This window comes from Mus musculus, chromosome 14 (genome assembly GCF_000001635.26).
Source record: "Mus musculus strain C57BL/6J chromosome 14, GRCm38.p6 C57BL/6J".
NCBI classification, from domain to species: domain Eukaryota; kingdom Metazoa; phylum Chordata; class Mammalia; order Rodentia; family Muridae; genus Mus; species Mus musculus.
In genome coordinates this window covers 56,599,665-56,622,918 of record NC_000080.6, presented here as the reverse complement: position 1 = coordinate 56,622,918, position 23,254 = coordinate 56,599,665, and the positions used below count along the sequence as shown (strand labels likewise).

Here is a 23,254-nt window from a genome sequence, read left to right as displayed (position 1 = left end):
ACTTTTCTGTTTTCACTGCTGTTAACTTCCGATTAAAGAAAGGACATATCATCCTCCTCATCACCATCACCATCACCACCATCATCCTCACCAGCATCATCATCCCTATTATCACCATCATTGTCACCATCATTACCATCAGCATCATGCTCAGCACCACCATCATCACCATCACCATCATCCTACCACTATCTCCACCATCACCCTCATCCTCACCATCACCATCACAGGCCACCACTGTGGGTCAGATAACTGACATCCCCCACCCCATAAAGGCTTTATACCTGCCTGTGTGTGCTACTGGAAGTTGATGGGACCTAGTGAACTCAGATTCAGATTGGGGCTGTGTGCCCTTACAGAAGGGGATACTGGGCCCCTGGCTCCTTGCTGCCTTCTTTTGCTTCTGAGCTCTCGGGTGAATGACCCTCTTCCCTCTGCTGTAGTAAGCTGTGCTGCCAAAGGTCCAAAGCCAGAGGACCAAGCAACTACAAACAGACCTCTGCAGGTGTGGACCAGAGACCTTTCTGATGCAAACAAGTAGGTTTAGCTCATGCATCTATAGAAAAGCTCACTTGCACCCACCAGTGTCCAGAACATTTGAGGACCAGGTCCTGCACCAATCACTCAAGCCTTGCGGAGACTCAGGAGGGAAGGACATCTTTCTTACCATAATGAACTCTGTGGCCATTTTACTGTCCGTGATGCACTTAGGATATGAAAACAGTTCCTTGTAACCTGTACAATAAGAAGGTGTGTTATAGCCAGGGGTGGTGGTGCTTGCCTTTAATCCCAGCAAAGGGGAGGCAGAGGCAGGCGGATTTCTGAGTTCGAGGCTAGCCTGGTCTACAAAGTGAGTTCCAGGACAGCCAGGGCTACACAGAGAAACCCTGTCTTGAAAAACAAAAACAAAAACAAACAAACAAAAAAAAGAAGGTGTGATAAATTGCCATTAAACACCTACAGACTGACCACTAATGAACACCAAGGCAACTGTTTCTACCATAAGCAGTACTACATATTAATGTGTATGCTTCCTTTTCAGAAAACCATGTATACACATTTTGGAACACAAAAACACATTTCAAGTACATTCTATAAGCTGTTTTATATAAGATGCTCTGAGTCAAGCTCCATGCAGAGATCTCTGCATTGCGCATGCAAACCAAGGTCTAAGTCACAGCAGTGGTACTGGCAGCTCAGCCCAGGCAGGGCAGAGTCCCCAGCAAAGCGCCTGCCATCACTATATGACCCAGGTTCCTGGCAAAATCACCCAGCTTCATTGTTAAAGGAAACAGATACATAGAAGATGACTCTTATAGGGAAGGACCACCCTGACTCTACTCTATGCACCTTCTTTCACTCTGAGATGCCTTATTTATGAGACAGGGTCTTGTTCTGTAGTTCAGCCTAGCCTGGAATTCACAATATAGCCCGGGCTCTCTTATTAGCACTCCTGTCTCAGTCTCTGGAATGCTGGGATTACAGAAGTAAGCCATCATGCCTGGCTCAAAGGCACTATTAGCTATATGATTGGTTACCCTGAGATTATTCTTATAATCCCTATACCATTAGCCAATATTCAAGTAGTATGGCATAGCCAAACTGTTTCAAGCCATTTTATCTAACTTCTACTTAGAGGTTAAGCCATTAACCTGAGCCATAGATTTGAGCCACCACTCCCAGCTCTGCCTTGCCACGTTCTTAAGCTGTCTCTGCCCTCCTTTCTGGAAGGTGACATTGACCTTCTAGTAACAGTGCTGGCTTAGTGCTGCCAGAGCCCATTTCTGACATGTTTGCTATGACAGGACTGATTACAAATGGCGGTCCTGACTCTTTGGACTTTCCTATTAAATAAGCCAAGGTTGTTGTATCTTGTTCAGTTGATTATTACATTGGTCACATTTGTGTCTCACTTACTGTATAGCAAAGCTTAAAATCCTTGGCACAGATTATCTCTGCCCTTGCAAGACTATGATGTAGGGGCTGTTAGCATGTAGGTGAGACAAAAAAAAAAAAAAAAAAAAAAAAAAACAAAAACCAAAAACCAAAACAGTTAACAGAGGTGCCAAATGTTCAAGCTGACTTTGTCCAAAGAGACTACCGAGTTTATAAATGGTCCAGGCAGATCTTCACCAAGAGGCACTGACTTCAGAGCTCTGTGCTTCAGCTTCAGGGTAAGGTCTCTAACTGCACAGATGAGGCCAGGCCCTGTCGGCCACCAGTCTGGACAGCATGTACTTGTGTCAAGGACTAGGGACAGCGCACTAACCTGTGCCAAATTGCATAATGTTGACTTTCTGCTCTTCACCCAGCAAAGACAGAGCATACAGGGCAACCTGCTTGGCTTGTGTGAATGTCACACCCTCCATGGAACTGGAACAGTCAAGACAAATAATCACTTCGTTCTTTCCACGGAGGTCAGGGAGGACGTCCGCAAGCTCCGGTTGAAAGACAAGCATGCAGGCCTAAAGGGAGAAGGAGGCAGTGGATCAGAGGTTCTCGCAGCTTACATGGGAAAATACTCTCAATGCCAAAAGCTTCTAGGACCCGTGAGAGGCTCAGCAGGTAAACATGCCTTCTATTCAAGCCACAGGGAAGGAAGCAGAGAACCGTTCTCAAAAGTTTTCTTCTAACCTTTACATGCTCTCTATGGCACATGTTTACAAACACACACAGACACACACACAGACACACAGACACACACAGACTCATACACACACAGATATACACACAGAGACACAGACACACAGAAACACAGACACACACAGACACACACACACACAGACACACACACACAGACACACACACACAGACACACAGAGACACAGACACACAGAGACACAGACATACACACACACATAAGAAAACCTTCTAGTAAACTAACGCTATCAAACCAAAATGGGTAAGATTTCTCTTTTTATTCTTTCGAGATGGAGTCTCCATTGTGTAACAAAGACTAACGTAAAATGTGCTATGTAGCCGAGGGTGACGGTGAACTCCTGATTCTCTTGCCAAAGCACTAGATTCTTCCAAAGCGCTAGATTACAGGGATATTCCACCATTCTGAGCTATTATTTTTCTAATAATAAAATGACAGACAAGCCGGGCAGTGGTGGAGTGGTGGTGCACACCTTTAATCCCAGCACTTGGGAGGCAGAGGCAGGCGGATTTCTGAGTTCGAGGCCAGCCTGGTCTACAAAGTGAGTTCCTGGACAGCCAGAGCTACACATTGAAACCCTGCCTCGAAAAACCAAAAAAAAAAAAAAAAAAAAAAAAAAAAGACAGACTAGTGCTTGGGAGGGGTAGCCTCGGCATTCAAATAGAGTAGAATGTTAGAGATACAGATGCAAACATGTGGGATGAAAATGCCCAAAGAATCAGGGGTCTACACAGGGGTCTGGGATATGGTTCATTGGTAGAGTGTTTGCCTAGAACACACCAAAGCCTTTGTGTGATCTCTAGCACTCCATAAAACTGGAGGTGGTAATCCCTGTGATTCCTACCCATGGGTAGTAGAGGCAAGAGGGTCAGAAGTTTAATGACTTTTGGGCCAGCCTGGGCTTCACAAGACCCTGGTCCCTCAAATATAGGCTATTAAAAAAAAAACAACAAACCACAGGATCTGACCTTGTACAAATAATGAATCTATGAATCATCTCTGTCAATCACACACTATTCTAAAAGGAATAGAGATGCTGTAGTGCTTACAATGCATAGACCGCTTATTAACCAGTACACAACATAGTTCTGCCATTTCATAAGTTTCAGGTTAAATTGTTTTAATTTTATTTTTTATGTGCATGGGTATTTTGTCTGCTTGGTTATCTATGTACCAGGTGTATACCAGGTGCCCATGTAGACAGAAAGAGGATGTCATATCCCCTTAATTGTGAGTCATCACGTGGGTGCTGTCAATCAAACCTGGGTCCACTGGAAGAGCAGCCAGTGCTCTTCACAACTGAGCCACCTCTCCGGCCCCTTAAGTTATTTTTATTACAGTTCCCTTATTTCTAGATGACTTTACTGTTTCTTTATTTGGTGTGCATGTATGTACAGTCACATGCGTGTGGAGTGAGAGGACACTGTGAAGGAGTCTGTTCTCTTTTACCACATGGGTCTTCAGGCTTCTGGGTGCCTATTTTTACCTGCTCAGCCACCTGACGGTCCCAAGGCTCAGATTAATTGTAAATGAAGTAGCAATTACTTGTTACAAACGCACACAATTGTATTATGGCCATAAGTAATTTTATCTATTTAAAAAACATTTTTGTTGGGGGCTGGTGAGATGGTTCAGTGGTTAAGAGCACCGAATGCTCTTCCAAAGGTCCTGAGTTCAAATCCCAGCAACCTCATGGTGGCTCACAACCATCTGTAACAAAAATCTGATGCCCTCTTCTGGAGTGTCTGAAGACAGCTACAGTGTACACACATGTAATCAATCAATCAATCAATCAATCAATCTTTAAAAAAACATTTTTGTTGCATTTTTGTTTGCTGCTTATTTATTTATTTATTTATTTATTTATTTATTGTGTGTGTGTGTGTGTGTGTAGTGCATGCATGCCACTGTACACATAGAAGTCTGAGGACAATTTATAGGAGTTATTTTTCTCCTTCCACCATGTAGGTTCCAAGGATCTAAACTCAGGTGGTCAGGCTTGGAGGCCAGAACTTTTACATGCTGAGCAATCTCTCTGGCCTTTATTTATTATTTCATGTGTGTGCATGACATGTGCTGACGTGGAGGGCAGAGGACAAGTGCAGAAGTCAGTTCTCTTTCCACCGTGTGGGTTCCATGTAACTGAGGAGCATTTCAGCCACATCTTGGTGGCTTCATCTCCTGGCATGTCAAATGCTCCCTGTGGTGAGCCTCCTTGAAGCTACAGTCAGGCTGTTCTTGAAACATCAGCAACCAAGGCACCAGGACACTTTCACACGCCTGCGTACTAAGGCACAGTCTGTGTCCTTAAAAGACTAATGTCCTTGCAGTATAGCGACACTTAGGCTGTGATTTGTGACACTCACCTGGGGGCTTTTCTAGGTCATAGGAAGAAATACCCTAAGAGGAAGGGCTGAGCTACCAGGATGTGGGAAGGGAAGGGTCACCTTACCCCACTCTCTAAATGTTCATAAAACATTGAAAATCCATGAAAAAAAGGCACTGGGCTGCTTGCCTCTGGGCAGCCCACTTCAATCTCTTTGGAGTGTTTGCTTTGCTTAGGCGTGCTAAACAAACTGGCTAAACTATGTGCACCATTATACTGTCTTGTTTCCTTCTAGGAAACAAGGACCAAGAGCTACCTTCACCCCACTAACACTGAATGGAGTGGCATATACCTGTACTTCTAGTACCTGGGAGGTCACAAGTTCAAGGCCAGTGTGGGATACAAAGAAAGTTTGAGACCAGGCTGAACTACAAGGAAAGGCCCTGTTTCAAAAAAATGAACTTTCAACTTCAATAGAGTATTTATTAATACTTTTTCCCAATAAATACGTGTTTTCTATTACTATTATTGTTATGTATTTTGTTTTTTTGGGTCTTTTTCGAGACAGGGTTTCTCTGTATAGCCCTGGAACTCACTTTGTAGACTGGGCTGGTCTCGAACACAGAAATCCGCCTGCCTCTGCCTCCCGAGTGCTGGGATTAAAGGCGTGCGCCACCACGCCCGGCTTGAGACAGGTTCTTATAGAGCACATGCTGGTCTTACATTTTGACGTAAGGACAACATTAACTCCTGATTTCCCTTAGCCTCTACTTCCCAAGGCCTGGGATTGACAGGCACGAGGCACTGTGTGTTGGGATAATCTTCCTGTGCGCTGTGTAAAGGTTGTCTTTGTATTATTGCAAATGTTGATTTCTGTATCAGTATGCCATCCAGACTTTGGAATTATTATTTTTGTGAAGCATCACCCGTCTCAGTGTTTCATAGACATTCTTCTCCATCACCTCTGATTGATTTAATAAAGAGCCAACAGGAAATGAAGTAGGAAACGAAAGGCCAGACTTCATCTCTGGGAACTCTGGGAAAGAATCAGGTGGAGGAGTCACCAGCCAGACACAGGGGAAGGAACAGGTGCTGGTACTGAATAAGAGGTAGTGGGCCACGTGACAGAACATAGATTAGAATAAATGGGTTAACTGAAGTTATATGAGCTAGCTGAGAGGCAGCCAGTCTCAGCCATAAATAGTCTTTGTGTCATTATTAAAAGCTGGCCAGTGGAGACACTCTGGCAATAACTATACCCAGCTATTTCATGTACGTGTGTGTGTGTGTGTGTGTGTGTGTTTGTGTGTGTGTGTGTGTGTGTGTGTGTGTGTGTATGCTGGTATTCTCTTACTATGTCACCAAGGCATGCCTTGAACTAGTGGTCATTCTCCTGCCTCAGCTTCTCTAAGTGAACTGCCACATCTGGCAGTGTTTCCTACTCCCAAGTAAGAAGGAACATACCTCGCTTTCTTTTTCTGGATGTTTTTCAACCCACATTCTTGGGAGGTATGCATCACGCAAACCAATGTGGAGAGAAAATCCACCGCTGTCCAAGGAGCTGCCTTCCACAGTGCTAACCACAGCTTTACAGTCTGTGCTCTGCAACACAAAATAAGCACACAACGGAGTAAACAAGGGAATAACAGCATCCTGTCTGTGTGTGCTGACCTGACGAGCGGTAAGTACTTGCATTATTTATATAACTCCATTACGAATCAACACTGCAGTACTACATCCAAAAACATGAATGACCACTATCATACTGGTTACCTTCAAACTCTACAGTTGATGTATACTACAAATCTACTTAAGTTTGAGACAATTACTTCTTCATATTTATCTGGATATAACAGAAAGCACATGACATAAGCGGAACCTGAAATAATAAACCTAACATTGACTAGATGCTTTGGAATTAGATGTTGTTTTTAAGGTCTGTATTCATAAACATAAAAAGACTTTTGAAGATGTAGATAAAGTTAAAATAATGACAACAACACTGGAAAATGACTACAAGGCTCTGTGCTCTAGGACATTAACCCTTTTGCAGGGACTTAGGGAGCACCCCTTGCTTGGGAATGGCGTCTATAAACTCACCAACGGGGCTGACCATGTGACTTCCTTTGATCAATAATAGCACAGGCAAATGTGATACAAGCAGGAGATAACAGCGTAAGGCTGGCCTTGACTTACTGCTGACAGGGGCTCTCCCACCACCACATGAACATGGGGTGGACTTTGGGTAGGCGAGGAAGCAGGATAGAGGGAAAGAAATTTCCAAATGAAGTCAGGGTAGGAAGGGGGCGATGTTATTGTTGTCTGCAGTTCCTTGGTGCAAGTTTTCTCTATATTGTCAGGATATCTAATTTCGTATTTCTTTTTTTACGTGAGACCAATGGCAACCAATAACCTACAATCAACAACCTACAGCCAACAACCCAAACCTCTTGGGGCCCTAGCATTTATATCCCCTCTGAAAAGTCCCCAGAATTCCAAATGTCACATAATCTCAGAAACTGTCTGTCGCTGGCAAAACCATGCTCTTGCTAGAGCATGAGGCAAATCATAGTCAGCTGCTGTGGACTATCAAACAGCCCCATATCACACACCTGGGATTAAAACAAAAACCTCCTCTTACAATATTTCTTTGTTTTAAAGAAACTAAACTTCTCACTACCTGAGGGTCCTGGGCTATCCAAGCACAGTGGCCATACAAACTGACGCAGGCCAGCAGCCCTGTGCGACCAGGTGGTCCTAGACCATCTTGTCCCAACCAAGCCACATCAACCTGAGAATAAAAACTGCTTGATGTTTTAAGCCACAGAGTTGTGGGACTAATTGTGAGGATGGTAGCCAGTGAGGAGGACTTGTTCTCAAACAGTTAAACCCAGGCACTGGCTTCCACTGCAGAGGAAAACTAAGATCTCACAATGAAAGAGAATCGATGTGAGGCCACAAGCAGACTGGGAGCAGCAACACAGAAAGCTGTTAATATGTCTTAGGAGGATGAATAACTGTGAAGTTGTAGGTGACTCAGCCAAATGACTGCTCCCCAAGTGGTGTGCATTATACATTAGTTCACCTTTATACCATGTGCACATATTTTTGATACAATAAAATCAATGGGAAGCTACGAGCTCTTCGGAAAGCAAGCGATTCACTGACCTTTTGTCTCAGTTCATGTGTGTCACTGGAAATGAATTCAATCATGTAGGGCATCTCAATGGACATAGCCAGGGAGAAGCTATGGACAATGAAGAGGTCATATTAGTACAAGGTCTTAAATCTCCACTTGTAGTTGTTTCAAGCAATCTTCCTTCTTTGCAGCCCTGAGAATCAAAGCCAGAGCTACATGCATACAAGTAAGCTTTCTAGTACCGAACTATACTCCAGCATTTCTAACAATTGCAAACGAAAAGTTAAGCTATAAAGCCAAGGCCCATTGGAGAGGTTAACCCACAGGATTTATATTTTAGGCTCTAACCTTTGCTCTGCTCCAATTTCCTTTATACGAATTGTCTCCACTGTATCCTGTTAGAAGAAAAGTGTATGTGAATAATAGAATTTCCACTGAGCTTTAGGGTACTAAGGAGATCTCAGCCAGGCACAGCTGACAGCCATCAAGACAGGCAGTCTCGCTTCCAAGCAGTGAGACACACAGCATTGGGCCAGGAGATGACATTAACTTCTAAAATTCAACTGATGTCAGGGACACCTCTGACAATTACCAGAAAGATTTCTTTACTTTTAAAATTGTATGTGTATGGATGTTTTACATGCATGTATGTGTGTACTAGGTGCGTGTGTGCAGTCCCTGAGCAGGCCAGAAGTGGGCGCTGAGTCTTCTGGAGCTGGAATTGGAGGGTGTTGGCCCTCTGCAAGAGCAGTGAGTGCTCTTAACCACTGAGCCATCTCGCCAGCATCCTTCCCTTTATTTTACTTTTGTTTTTTGGGGACAGAGTCTTACTATGGTGCCCTGGCTGTCCTGGAACTCACTACGTAGTCCAGGCTGGCCTTGAACTCAGAGATCTGCCCACCTCAGCCTCCCAAGTGCTGGGACTAAAGGCATGCGCCACCTGGCTTCCATCAAATCTCATGTTAAGCACACCCACCTGAAGGTTCTCATTCAACGCCTTGTCCTGTTGCCAGGGTGCTACAGTGCCAGGGATGAAGAAGATGGCCACAGGACTCTGGATGCTGAGTTCCGTGATGTAGGTGATTTTGATGAGGACTTTAGCCCGAGGGGGTAAGTTTCCAACACTTACAGTGAAAACATCCTGAAATACAAACAGCTGCTCAGAAGCATGTCCACTCTTTGCTAGTTAATCCCTTGTATTACTAAAGTGATCAATGACAATCAGTCAAGTTCTTCTCAAGAAAATGGTGATATACCATTACTAGTGTGATGGGGAACTCGGGAACAATCCATTAGTAATGGGGACAGGGTGACATCTGTGAGAGGCAAGAGGAGAGGCTGGCCGCTGAGAAAGTTGCTCGAGGGACTCCACCCTGCAGGTGCAAACACTAACACATGAGTGTCCCCATGCAACCCCTTCCTGGAAGGACCTGTGACTTCACTGGTCTTAATGACAGTTGGCACTAGCTCCCCAGTGGCTGCAGAAAGCAGCATTCTCTAAACTTGTACTATGCTTAATCTACTCATTAAAACCATTTAAATTTAAGTTTAAAATTGTACTTTAAAAGAACTTAACATTCTTTGAATGGAATATTGATGATTGTTGTAGAAGCTGGCAATCTAATGAGCAGCTAAGACAAAAACACATCTTTCATTCCTCTCCCTTCCCCCTCTTCTCCTCCTTTCTTCCCTTCCCTCCTTTCAGAGTCTCATATATCCTAGACTTGCCTCACTCTCACTGTATAGGCAAAGATGACCTTGAACTTCTGGTCCTTCTGCTTCTGTTTCATGAGTGCTGAGATCACAGGTGTGCTGCTGTCACAGCCCAGAGCTTCAGGCCAGCCCTCTGCTGCCTGTGCTACTGACACAGGAAGGACTGAGACTAACAAATGGACTTATCAACCATCTACTAAGACTGTTCAGGAAATGTCAGGTAGAGCGTAATTCTGCCAGGCCAACAGGACAACCCTGGTTAGTGGCTGCCTGGGGGAAGCAGCCTAAAGACAGTATTTTCCATTACAAGTATCCCCATTTGTCCTAACAAGCAAACCTTGGGATTTCCGACTCTGTGAAAGTACATGAGCTGATACGGGCTTCTGTTCCGGGCTGGCTCCCTTTTGTGCATTAGCCAGAGCCAGTTGTGCACATTACTCAAGAGTTCTTCCTTACTTATGTCTAATGCTGGACTGATTTCTCACTGGGGGGAAGGCGTGTTAATTCTGTAACATTATGAGCCCAGTTCTAGATATATCTAGAATATCTAGATCTACCTCTTTCCTGCTATGTACAGAGCTCATCTCAACATCTCCAACTACACTGGTCATTCTACCTCTATGATGAAAATTTAACAATGTGGATTAGAAGAGTAGACAATCAATGATTAACTTAGGCTAAAGTGTTATTACTATTCTGTTGCTTTTTAAACCTATTGAGTGTGTGTATGCGTGAAGCATGAGTGTGTAGGAGGTGTATATATGTGTGCATAATGTACGGGTATGAGGTGTGTGGGTGTGGGCATGCAGTGTGTGTGAATGTGAGCATGTGTGTGCATGGATATGTATGTGACTATGAGCATTGCCTTCCATGTATGCATGTGGCGGTCAGAGGACAACTTTGTGAAATCCATTTTCTCATGCTACCTTTACATGGGTTTTGGGGATACAACTCAGGATATCAAGCCTTTACCTGCTAAGCCATCTCACCAGCCTTAAATTATTTGCTTCTGATATTAAGTATATCTATCTGTAGAAAAGAACAAAAACAATGAAGGGACAATTATTAAAATTCATAGTGCCAATCCTTTAAGTGTGTGGATAGGAGCCCTGGAATGGGTCGATAAGATGGCTCAGCAGGTAAAGACACAAGCTATCAGGCTGACGACCTGAGTTCGGTTTCCTGGACCCACAGCTAGAAGGAGAGAATCAACTCTAGGAAGTTGTGCTTTGACTTCTACATGCATAATATGGTGTGTGTGTGCATACACTAAGTGTAAACAATTAAAGCAAGTGATCCCTTAGATCCGCATTAACATGTTCTTCCTTCAACCAAACTCCAGGTTTCTGAAAGACCTTACAGGGATGCCTTCTGTGTTACGGCTTGGTGAAAGGTGGACATACTGATAGGTGAGATTAGTTCTGGGAATGTTGGGAGCCAACTCCTGGCAGAAAGCAGTTATCAGCTCTGCAGCCATCTCGGGCTATTTACTCACAGGTGGTACTTTTTCACCCTGATGAGAGACTTGTTTTCCTAGCATGATGTATTTGCAAGAAGCCCACCTCAGCTGAACACACTGATAACATCTTGGTTTTCTCCTATCAATCCTGGACCTGTGGTTAAGTGTCTCCAGCTGCACTCCTCAGCGAGTGCACATATACCTTTAGTTGCCTTTCAATAAACGAGACTTATTTGTTTCCACTCTTCGTGTCTCTTGCCCCTCAGTCCCCACTCTCTCTTGCAGACCCTGTTGACTGACCTGAGGACCGGGCCATGACTGGAGCATGGGAAAAAGACATTTTACAGAGGGATACTGTCTACTCCCAATGTGTGTGTTCTCTTATCAGTCTGGCAGTCGAGTGCCTGGTGGCAGTACCAGTTCTTCTGCTTCACACAACAGCGACTTCATTTCCTCCTTTAGACAACGCACGTGGGTATGACTGGCTTGACCTCCTGTACTCCTAAGGGGTTTTCATTTGTGTGTTTGAGACAAAGTCTTGCTAGGAAGCTCTGACAGGCTAGAGCTCACAGTGTAGAACAACAGGTGAGCCTTGAACTTGCAGCAATTCTCCTGCCTCTACCTCTCAAGGGCTGAGATTATGGTATATGCCACCACGTGTGACATTTAAGAGAAATCTCATAAGCTCAGAGTACTGTAAATAATCTTGGCTTCTATTATGGATTCATATTGCAAATCATTTCCCATAATGCATGGGCTACAGAATGAGTGACAAGCTGTACCGGAGTGTCCTGGTCCATCAAGTAAGCACCATGGCCTTGGCTGACAGCCTCTCGGTACTCCTGCCGGGCCTCTTCCTTTTCCTTTATCTGAAAAAGACAATTATCATGATGATTATGTTGGTTTTGATTTTTTTGAGGCCACGTCTCACTCTGTCCTAGACTGGCCTGGAACTCATCATGTACCCCAGGCTGGCCTTGAGCTTGCAACAATCCTCTTGCTGAGATGGCAGGTGAGGTGCCATGCTCAACTTTGGGAAAGATTTTTAAACTGCTCGTTATAGGAAGAGCGACTTCGGACTTTGATTAGGGAAATGACACCAGGATTTATTAAGGTCCAGAAAAAGCCAGGAAACTAAGTTTAGATGAGCAAAAATTTTCATAAGAGGAACACCAAAGTGTCCTGCCAAGAAAAAATCCGAACTGAAAAGGCTGACTAGAGAGGCTCCTCCTCATGCTAGGACCAGACTCAAGTCAGCAGTTGAAAATGAAAAGTTGGGGACTTAATGTTAGACGCAACAAAAATGTTTATTTCATTTATTATTTTTAAAGTAGTGATTACTCCTCTCATTGTTGTTGTTGTTGAGACAGGGTCTTACTATGTAGCCTTGGTAGACCTGGAGCTCACTGTGTACAACAGGCTGGCCTTGAACTCACAGAGACCTGCCTGCTTCTGCCTCCTGAATGCTAGGATTAAAGTTGTGTACTATTACATCAGCTCCTTGTTATTCTTTACCAATCCAATTTATTAAACTGTAATTTCTTTTAAAACGTGTATTTCTATTTTATACGAATGAGTAATTTGTCTGCATGAATGTCTATCCAGCCAGAAGAGGGAGGGAGTTGGATCTCCTGGACTGGAGTTGAAGACGGTTGTGAGCTTTCATGTGGGTGCTGGGAACTGAACCAGGGTCCTTTGCAAGAGCAGCAAATGCTTTTGACCACTGAACTGTTCTTCATCTCCAAAGTCTATTTTAAAATTAATCAGTTATGAGTTATAACTGCAACTGCAGGCCAGTCTGTAGGGTCAAGTTGGGGGCTGTGGATGTTAAGTGAGTGAGTGCACTATACCTGTGGCTTCACAGCTAGCCTCTATTACTTTTTGGGGTAGGGTTTTTTCTTTTATGTTTTTTTTTTATAAAGATTTATTTATTTATTATATGTAAGTACACTGTAGCTGTCTTCAGACACACCAGAAGAGAGCCTCAGATCTTGTTATGGATGGTTGTGAGCCACCATGTGGTTGCTGGGACTTGAACACTGGACCTTTGGAAGAGCAGTCGGGTGTTCTTACCCACTGAGCCATCTCACCAGCCCTTTATTTTTTTATTTTATTTTTTTTTTTTCCTGAGAGAGTTCACTTCAGTGAGGCAGGATACATTTTGCAAACTTATTTAAGAGCTATGTATGAGGCTGGATGAGGTACTGCATGGGTTTTTTGTTTGTTTGTTTTTGGGTTTTTCGAGACAGGGTTTCTCTGTATAGCCCTGGCTGTCCTGGAACTCACTTTGTAGACCAGGCTGGCCTCGAACTCAGAAATCTGCCTGCCTCTGCCTCCTGAGTATTGGGATTAAAGGCGTGCGCCACCACGCCCGGCTAGGTACTGCATGTTTTTAATCCCAACATTCAGAGGCTGGCACAGGACTGTTTCAAGTTCAAAGTTAACCAGGGCTCCAGAGTGAGTGTGAGGTCAGCCTGGGCCACACAATGAACCCTGATCTTAAAAAATTATACGTATGTGTGTAGATAAAGATATGCATGCTTTATCAACTTTCACCTGTGCCTGGTTTCAACTGTGTTACCCAGACTGGCTATAACTCACTATACAGCAAGACTGACTTCAGACCCTTGTGGTAGCCTCCTGAGCACTAGTATGGCAGGCCTATGTCACTGTGCCCTCCTTTGTCTCTGAAACCTCGTGCACTGAAATAACTTCCTTCGTGGCCAGTGAGATGGCTCAGTATGTAAAAGCATGTGCCATTGAGCCTAATGGCGTCAATTTGGTCCCAGGGATCCACATATGACTCCTGAAGCTGTCCTCTAACCTTCACACACAGGCTGTGGCTTTATGTGCATGCATGCATGTGCACACAAATAAAAACACAACAAAAAATCTGTGAAAAGAAAGACAAAAGGAAGTAACTTTCTACGTTTAAATTGCCTAAACAAAGACTTTGGACAAAAATGGAGAGGACTGTAGGGGGAGCCGTAGATGGAGGGCGACTGTGTGAGGTCTGATGAGGTCTGTACATCAGGCAGCGGTTGGCTATGGAGGACCTGTCAGTGGAGGCTGGATGTACTAGGGTAATGGCAGTTTGCGTAGCCAAGGACTCCATGCCCTTCCTCCTTACCTCTCCCACAATGTGCTTCCCATTGATGAATGCCTCGAAGCCACACACAGCTGCTTTGTCATCCAATGGGAAGATATATTTTGCCTCAATAGGCACGTGGCTTTGATTCGTGTATGTCTGAAAAACAATGACCTGCAAGAGGAGGGAAAAAAAAACCCTCATGTAATTGATAAAATGACATGGAACATTTATGAGAACAACTAATGAAAAGAATTACACATATTCACTTCAGAATCCTAACATGTTTGTTTTGTTTTGCTTTGCTTTTATGAGACAGGGCCACATGAACCTTTAAGGAAGTTGACCTTGAACTCTGGTTTCTCCTGCCTTCCTTGCCCTCCCAAGTGCTGGGATTACACATGTAAACCACTGATGACAGTTTAACCCCTTATGTTCCAACATGTCCTCTACAGTTACAGCCTGGTTTCTGAGGCCCATGTTTTCTACGATCACAGTGGACTGTTCATGCTACAGGACCCAGTTATTAAAACTTAGGCAGTTATATGTGCCTCACTAGAGAAGGAACCAAAAAACCCTGTCATGCTAAGAATTTTTTTTGCTGCCTCCCAGGTGTCACATGGTTGGGAACTTCTGGAATACAGACATTCCTGGCCCTGTGATGGAGCCATGTCTTAATAAATCCATGATAAGCTAAAAATGTAAGTGAGAAGGTGAATTTAATGAGTAGATTTTAGAGTAATATACAACTGGTCTTCTATGTCGGTGGATGCTAGCTCCATGATGGAGTCAACCAACTACAGAGAGAATATTTGGAGAAAATAACATGTGTTGTTACTAAGTACTTAATTTAAATTTTTTTCCCTGCCATTTACTCCTTAAACAAGTGACATATGTATTTCATTTAGTTGATATAACTGCAACCAGTTTCTTATTTATGACTTAAATTCATTTAATTGTGTGCCATAAAGCCACAGAAGATACACACCTGGGCTACGAAGTCTATTACTCTTCCCTTAATGTGAACACTGTCAAGAGGAACAGGATTCGCAGATGCATCCTGAAGGCCGGCTTTGATGTTTGTGAAGGGCTTGATGTCTGGTAACTGGAAATCTACAAGTTACAAACACAACGTCAGCTTCAGAACAAGCATGGCTCCGTCTTCATCGTTGGCATCCTTACTACTTGCTCTATTATTGAGACATTATACTTCAGCAGAGATGGACAAATAGTATTACACTCATAGTATTCGATGAGCTTTTTGTTCAAGATAAGACTTCTCTGTGTAGCTCGCCTGATCCACTCTCAAATGGAAAGCTGCCTGTCTCGGTAGCACAAGAGCTGGGATTCGAGCTATGTGCCACCACATCTAGCTGTTATTTTATCATTTGGTTTTTGTTTTGTCTTTTTGACTTTGTTGTGGCCATTGAGGATTGAACCAGAGGCCTCATGCACACAAGGCAAGCACTCTACCAACCGAGCCACACCCAACTCTACCAGCTGAGCCACACTCAGAGCCAGTGTAATTTTTAATGCCCAGTTATAAAAAGTAAATCCAATGAGGAAAGCATTCTCAAAATAATTTCTACTTTTTTCATTACAAATTGTAAGAGATAGCTTAGTGAATAAAGGCACTTGTTCTCAAGCCTGTACCTTGAGCTTGGTCCCTAAGTGCCATATGGGAAAGAACTGCTTATTATAGGCTGCCTTCTGATCTACACAAGTGTACACACACAATAACCTTTAAAATTTTTATTTATTTTGTGTTAGAGATCAAAATAGTACCTGGATCTTCTTTCTTTTCAAAGAACCAACTCTTTGTTTCATTGATTCTTTGTGTTGTTTCCATTTTAAAATTATTTAAAAATTTTTTATTTCATATGCATTTTTTTTTGCCTGCATTAACGTCTATGCACCAAGTATGTTCCTGAAGCCCACAGAAGCCAGAAGAGCATGTAGGGTTCTCTGAAACTGGAGTCACAGATGGCTGTGAGCTGCCATGTAGATGCTGGGAATTGAATTCAGATCCTCTGGAGGAGTAGCCAGGGCTCATGAGCACTCAGGCATCTATCCAGCCTTCTGTCTTACACTTACAGTGCTCTCCCACTGCGATAAGGTAGGAAACAAGGAATCTTTTCATTTTTCCTATCTTTATTAAGATAGACAAATTAACCAGAAGAAAGATAGAAAAACTCAAATTAATAAAGTTAGTGATCAAAGTCATTATGAGTCTACTACTAATGGAATTCAGCGTCACTAGGATATACCTTAAAAATACATGCCACTAAATTTGAAAAAAAAAAAAAACTAAAAGAAATGAGTGAATGTCTAGATGTATATAATCGACCAAATTTTTAAGAAAATTTTATCTTATGTTTATGGGTATTTTGTCTGTCTGTGCCTGTCCATTTATGTTCCTGGTGGGCAGAGGCCAGAAAGAGCTTTGAATCCTCTAGACTACAGTCATAGGTGGTTGTGAGCGGCCATGTGTGTACTTAGAATAGAACCTGGGTCCTCTGGAAGAATAGCTGATGCTCTCAACCACTGAACCATCTCTTCAGTCCAATTTTCCAAATTCAAACCAAGATTAGATAAATAATTTAAGCAGATCTCTAAAAAGAAGTAAAGAATGATAAAGTAATTTAAAAAAATCTCATAACTAAAAAAACCCTCAGGCCTAGTTGTCTCCACTGCTGAATTCACCAGGCCTTCAAAACAAAAACAAAAACAAAAACAAAAACAAAAAAACAACAAACAGCAATGCCTCTCACACTGTCCTATGGAAATAGGAAAGGGAAAATATTACCAAATTCTTTTCATGAACTATATTATCAACAACAAAGAAAATTGTGAACCCATCTCCCTAATGGATATAGTCACACAAAAAATCTGAATAAAATACTTGCAGGGATAATTCAACATATGTCCTGGGTTCTATAAGAAAGCAGGCTGAGCAAGCCATGAGGAGCAAGTCAGGAGGCAGCGCCCCTCCATGTCAGCTCCTGCTGCCTCCAGGCTCCTGCCCTGTGTGAGCTCCTGCCCTCACTACTCCTGATGATGGACTGATAGGAAATAAACCCTTTTGTCTCCAAGTCACTTTGGTCACAGTGTTACATCACAGCAGTAGGAACCCTAATTAAGACAGTATAGACCTGTTATCTAAGATGTTCCTGAGCCTGAGGGAAGAGAAATGAAAGTTCAAAGTCTGCTGGGATTATACAGTGACTGCGAGGGCAGCCTGGGCAACATGAGATACGTGTCAAAATTAAAAAAAAAAAAAGGGCTGGGCTGTAACTCAGTAACAGAGCACCAGCCTCGCATGTGTGAGGCTTTTTGCTCGATCCTCAACACAGGAAAAAATAAATAAAAATTAAAAAGTACTCTGGTTGTGGTCCAGTAGTGGAGTACTTGTTCAGGAGGCACAAGAACCTGGACCCCTGGAGCTGTCCCTAGCATCACGATAGCAACACACAAAACCAAAACCAGTCATCAATACAAGTGCTAGCTTTGGGGGAGGCATATCGTTAGGTGGTCTTGTTATGTAGCCCTGGCAGGCTCAACTTTATGACAAGTGTCCTCCCTAGGCTCCTAAGTGCTGGGATTATAAGCATGTGTCATCATGGCTGCTCTCTGATATGTTATTATTGTCTTATTAGGTGATATGATAAGAGCTGGGGCCATGTCTGCCAGGAAGCTTATGTTTTCTGCTATTTGACATTAGTGTGCATCACAGTTTGTGAGACCCTTTCTCTTTTCTCACTCAGTCCTTAGAGCAACACTTAAAAACAAGGACACATCCTCATGTCTGCCTGAGGGGTCAGTGTCGAAGATGACATAGCCTGCCGAGCAGTAGTTAGTCACACACAGCTTCTTGACTACAGCTGCGTCTTGTGCTTATTCCACCCACCTTTACAGTACTACTGAACTCTGGCCTAGTTCCATGGGTGCCATGGCTGGGTCATAGTTCATCTCCCAAAGGTCCATGTGTCGGAAGCTTAGTCACCAGGACGATGATGTTGAAGGGTGGATGGAACCCTCCCATTAATTAATTAATTTATTCACTTTACATCCCAGTCACTATTTTCCTCCCCAGTGCCCCTCCCCCACAGCCCCTTTCTCCATTCCCCCTTCCCTTTCTCCTCTGAGAGGGTAGAGGCTCCCCTGGGTATCCCCCTCCCCAAAACCCTAGGAGATCAAGTCTCTGCAGGGCTAGGTACATTCTCTTGCACGGAGGACAGACAAGGCAGCCCAGTTAGGGGAACGTAGTCTACAGACAGGTAAAAGTTTTAGGGACAGCCCCCACTCCAGTTGTTCGGGACCCATGACCTACATGAAGACCAAGCTGCATATCTGCTATATATGTGTGGGGGTGGGGGGCACTAGTTCCAGCATATGTATGCTCTTTGGTTGGTGGTTCAGTCTCTGAGAGCCCCAAGGGTACAGGTTAGCTGACTCTGTTTTTTAGTAGAGTTCCTATCTCCTTCAGGGTCCTCAGTTTATGAGAGTTCCCAAGCTCCATCCAATGTTTGGCTCTGGGTCTCTGCATCTGTTTCAGTCTGCTGACTGGTGGAGCCTGACCCGAGGACAGTTATGAATAAGGACCTGTGGGAGTTTGCTTGTACTCTGGCTGACTATCTCATGATGTGATCTCTCCTTCTTGCCCAAGGTTCTGTTGTGATACCATCTACCTTAGGTCCATATCAGAGCCAAACTGAAGGCAGCATCAGGCTCTGAAACTCTGAAATAGTAAGCTAGGCAAGCCCTTTTTTCTGTTTTGGTTTGTTTTGAGATAGTCTGGAACTCTAGATCCTTCTGCCTTGGCCTCCTAAGAGCTTGGATCATAGGCCAACAAATACTTTACAGACATTTTCTCAGGCTATCAGGATGGCTCAGTTGGTTAAAGCTCTTGCCACCAAGTTTAAAGGCCTGTGTTCGAATCCCTAGGGCCACAGGTGAAAAGAAAAAAACTCTTGCAAGTTGTTTTCTGACCTCCACACACATGCAAACACACACATAAACAAGTAAATATTACAAATATTTTTTTCTTTATAACATTCCTAGTATTTTGCTATAGGAACAAAGAATAGAGAATGAATTGCATTATTCAGGCATCCTAAAGAACCAGTCACCTTTGTCACCTTTGTCACAGCTGGTGACAAAACACTGGATTTGGATGTCACTTAGCTTTCTTAAGCTTTTTGGTTTTCATATGTTCAAGATAAAAGAAATATGAAATAGAAGGTTATAGATGCTACTAACAAACATGAATTTAAATGCTTTTGAAAAAGATTCAGTTTTTATCTCATAAAGCAGCACTCGAGAAATTTGTTTTGCTGGTCAGTGGTGCATACCTTTAATCCCAGGACTTGGGAAGCAGAGTCAGACAGATCTCTGAGTTCAAGGCCAGCTGGGTCTACATAGTCTGTTTCAGGAACAGCTGGGGCTACACAGAGAAACCTTGTCTCAAGAATCCAGAAAAAAAAAGAAAAAGGAAGGAAGGAAGGAAGGAAGGAAGGAAAGAAAGAAAGAAAGAAAGAGAAAGAAAAAGAAAGAAAGAAAGAAAGAAAGAAAGAAAGAAAGAAAAGAAAAGAAAAGAAGAGAAAAGAAAAGAAAAGAAGCCACCTTACCTCCAGCCTCTGGAACACTGGAGGGCTCAGCCCTTTGCTCCTCTACTTCGGTATTTTCATGAGGATGGAATTCCTTTATTTGATCTCCAGGAGTGCAAAATTTAACAATGTATTTCATTTTAACTTGGTTGGTTTTATATACAACAAATTCATCGTCCTAGAGCAAATGGGAATTGACAGGAGAGAATAAGTGAAGAGAAGATAGGCCAAAACCTCCCAGAGAAGCAGACTCTTGTATGTGCTAATTAGCAAAGATGGTGGCATGCCTCCCATGAACACATAATTAATGAAATGGACGCAAGCCTCTGAGGCTGGCCTTTGCACACTTGGGCCCATTTTGCCTGTTTTGGCTCCTTTCTTGTTTGTTTACTGTTTGATTTTTTATTTTAAAAAAGTGCTAGGTGAGGGCTTGACCACTGACCCATAACCCTGGGTCTGTGTGTGTCCCCAAATAAAATACCTGAAAGTCTGTGGGGACAGAGGTGGTTTCCGAAACTCCATGCACACTGTCATAGCCTGGTGGCGCCTCAGTTAAAGAAAAGTCCTTCTTGAATAAGTTCACACACTTTCCCAGGGCAACGTCACAGACGACCAGGAGTCTGGACCCATCTGTCTCTCCTGCGTGTGCATACTTAATGCTTGTACTGCATGAGGAAGCAAATAAACACAAGTCATAATGGCTCCCGGCCAGCCTCGCTTCATTGTATAAATAAGAGACAGCTTGGGCATCTCTAACCCAAAACTGTGAATCAAAATCTGAAATGGCACAAACTGAAAACTTTGAGCATTAATCGGTGTGACAGCACAGACGGAAAAATTCTACCCCTAACCTTGTGATGGTAGCAGTCCAAGGTACACACACTAAACATACCGTGTAACATCACCACCAAGCTACATTTATCAGGTGTCGACGAAACATAAATGAATTTCACATTGGGATTCGTGTGGTCCCAAAGGTCTCTCTTTATGTATAAACATAATTCCAAATCTGAAAAAAAAATTCTGGTACTTCAGACAAGGGATGATCAGCCTGCATTGTCGAGACTTTCTGGGAGGTCACTCCAGAGTTTACCACCATTGCAGTAACTTCAAAGATACAAGTTAGAACTTCATGGTGAGAAGTTGGGTAGGTGAGCACCTATAACCCAGTACTTGGGAAAGTGAGGTAGAAGGATCATGAGTTCAAGGGCAGCCTCAGCTACACAGTAAAACCCTATTGAAGAAGAGAGAATGGGAAGGAGGGGATGAAAGAGGGAAGAGACAAGGAGAAGGAGTTGTTCATTATGTACTTATTTCTTTAAAAAGTTCAGTTACGGGCACACACCTGTTACTCTAGCTCATAGAAGGCTGAAGTAGGAGGATCACAGCAAGTTCAAGGCTAGCTTAGGATACATAATGAGTTCCCAGCGGGGCCTGGGCTAGATAGTGAGACCCTCTCTCAAAAAGAATAAAAACAAACAATTAGGCAAAGGTGTATATAGTGCTCTTCTTTATGGCAAGTAGCACTCAAAGTACTTTGTTCTCTGTCAGCTACTAATAATATCTATATTGTGCTGAAAGAAATGCCAGAGTAATCAGTAAAAAGGAAACATTTTTTTGCATAAAAATAGCTCTTGTGTTTTACAATCCCACTTTAAAAAGCAGATCAGAAATGTGTGAGCTTGTGGAAAATCAAAGCTGCAGGCAGTTTTTGCTTGAATAGATTATATCCCAACCCCAGGTTTCCCTCCCTCCTCCTCTCCTCACAGTCTCTGCCCCAACCTTCCTTCTTCCCCAGATCACTCTTCCTGTCTCCCTTCTAAAAAAGAGCAGGCCTCCCTGGGATATCAGCAGAACATGGCATAAGAAGTTACAACAAGACCAGGCACATTCCCTCCTACCAGGGCTGAAGGAGGGGAGGCCACTCAGTAGGAGGAAAAAGGTCCCAGGGGCAGGCAACAGAGAGCCCCATCCCCACTGTTACGAGTCCCATCAACACCCCAAGCTAAACAGCCACAGCATGTATGCCGAGGACCTGGCACAGACAGGGGCAGGCTCCATGATTGCTGCTTTAGTCTCTGTGAGCCCCTATGAGCCTGCTTAGTTCTGTGGGCCGTGTTCTTCTGGGGTTCTCGACCCCTCTGGCTCCTAGAATCCTTCCCCTCACTTAAAGAAAAACCATTTTGTTAAGAAAGCTGTACTAATTTGCTAAACACATGAAACTCAAGAAGAATGAAGACTGAAGTGTGGACACTATGCCCCTCCTTAGAATTGGGAACAAAACACCCATGGAAGGAGTTACAGAGACAAAGTTTGGAGCTGAGATGAAAGGATGGACCATTTAGAGACTGCCATATCCAGGGATCCACCCCATAATCAGCTTCCAAACCCTGACACCATTGCATACACTAGCAAGATTTTGTTGAAAGGACCCAGATGTAGCTGTCTCTTGTGAGACTATGTCGGGGCCTAGCAAACACAGAAGTGGATGCTCACAGTCAGCTATTGGATGGATCACAGGGCTCCCAATGGAGGAGCTAGAGAAAGTACCCAAGGAGCTAAAGGGATCTGCAACCCTATAGGTGGAACAACATTATGAACTAACCAGTACCCCGGAGCTCTTGACTCTAGCTGCATATGTATCAAAAGATGGCCTAGTCGGCCATCACTGGAAAGAGAGGCCCATTGGACTTGCAAACTGTATATGCCCCAGTACAGGGGAACACCAGGGCCAAAAAAAATGGGAATGGGTGGGTAGGGAAGTGGGGGGGAGGGTATGGGGGACTTTTGGGATAGCATTGGAAATGTAATTGAGGAAAATATGTAATAAAAAATATTAAAAAAAAGAAAGCTGTACTGATTTGAGTGCACTGAAGCTCATGAAGATGATTAAATGCTAAACAAGTAAGTGCTGGCCAAAGGAAAGAGAGACGGCCTATCTTCATAGCCTCTCCCAAGTCACATGGAGAGTCAACCAGGTCAAAGATTAGGAATGGGCAACCAAAAGCCACCGAGGACTTTGGTTTTGGTAAAATTAAAACAGTACCTAGAAAAACATGGTACCATCTAAAGATGTTTACTTTGTATTTAACGTGTATGTGCATGGTACAAGCATGCGTGCATGTGTGTGCGTTTGTGTGTGTGTGTATTGTAGGTGGATACTTGTGCCATGGCATGACTATGGAGGTCAGAGGACAATTTTAGAGTCACTTCTTAACTTGCTCCTCTATTTGAATTCTAGGAATTAAACTCTGGTTGCCAGGC

General features: G+C 43.4%; 1 protein-coding gene and 1 long non-coding RNA gene across 3 annotated transcripts in view; one reads left to right on the top strand and one right to left on the bottom strand.

Moving 5' to 3' along the window:
• Positions 1–23,254, bottom strand: part of Parp4 (poly (ADP-ribose) polymerase family, member 4) — an 84,180-nt gene that overhangs the window by 36,880 nt on the left and 24,046 nt on the right. For both annotated transcript variants that reach the window (XR_383191.1, NM_001145978.2), the window contains exons 13-23: positions 20,472–20,655; positions 20,012–20,168; positions 15,373–15,497; positions 14,427–14,558; positions 12,079–12,165; positions 9,101–9,265; positions 8,473–8,519; positions 8,154–8,232; positions 6,450–6,587; positions 2,270–2,465; positions 668–735 (exon numbers count right to left, since the gene is read on the bottom strand). Coding sequence is in view for 1 of the 2 variants with exons in the window: in NM_001145978.2 (NP_001139450.2) it covers positions 668–735; positions 2,270–2,465; positions 6,450–6,587; positions 8,154–8,232; positions 8,473–8,519; positions 9,101–9,265; positions 12,079–12,165; positions 14,427–14,558; positions 15,373–15,497; positions 20,012–20,168; positions 20,472–20,655 (1,378 nt within the window). In the remaining variant the exon portion in view is untranslated. The remainder of the gene's footprint in view (positions 1–667; positions 736–2,269; positions 2,466–6,449; positions 6,588–8,153; positions 8,233–8,472; positions 8,520–9,100; positions 9,266–12,078; positions 12,166–14,426; positions 14,559–15,372; positions 15,498–20,011; positions 20,169–20,471; positions 20,656–23,254) is intronic.
• On the top strand, positions 2,406–15,658 carry Gm16573 (predicted gene 16573). The gene is made up of 5 exons (NR_153784.1): positions 2,406–2,565; positions 9,138–9,234; positions 11,180–11,246; positions 11,582–11,771; positions 15,356–15,658. It is a non-coding gene; the product is annotated as a predicted gene 16573 (long non-coding RNA).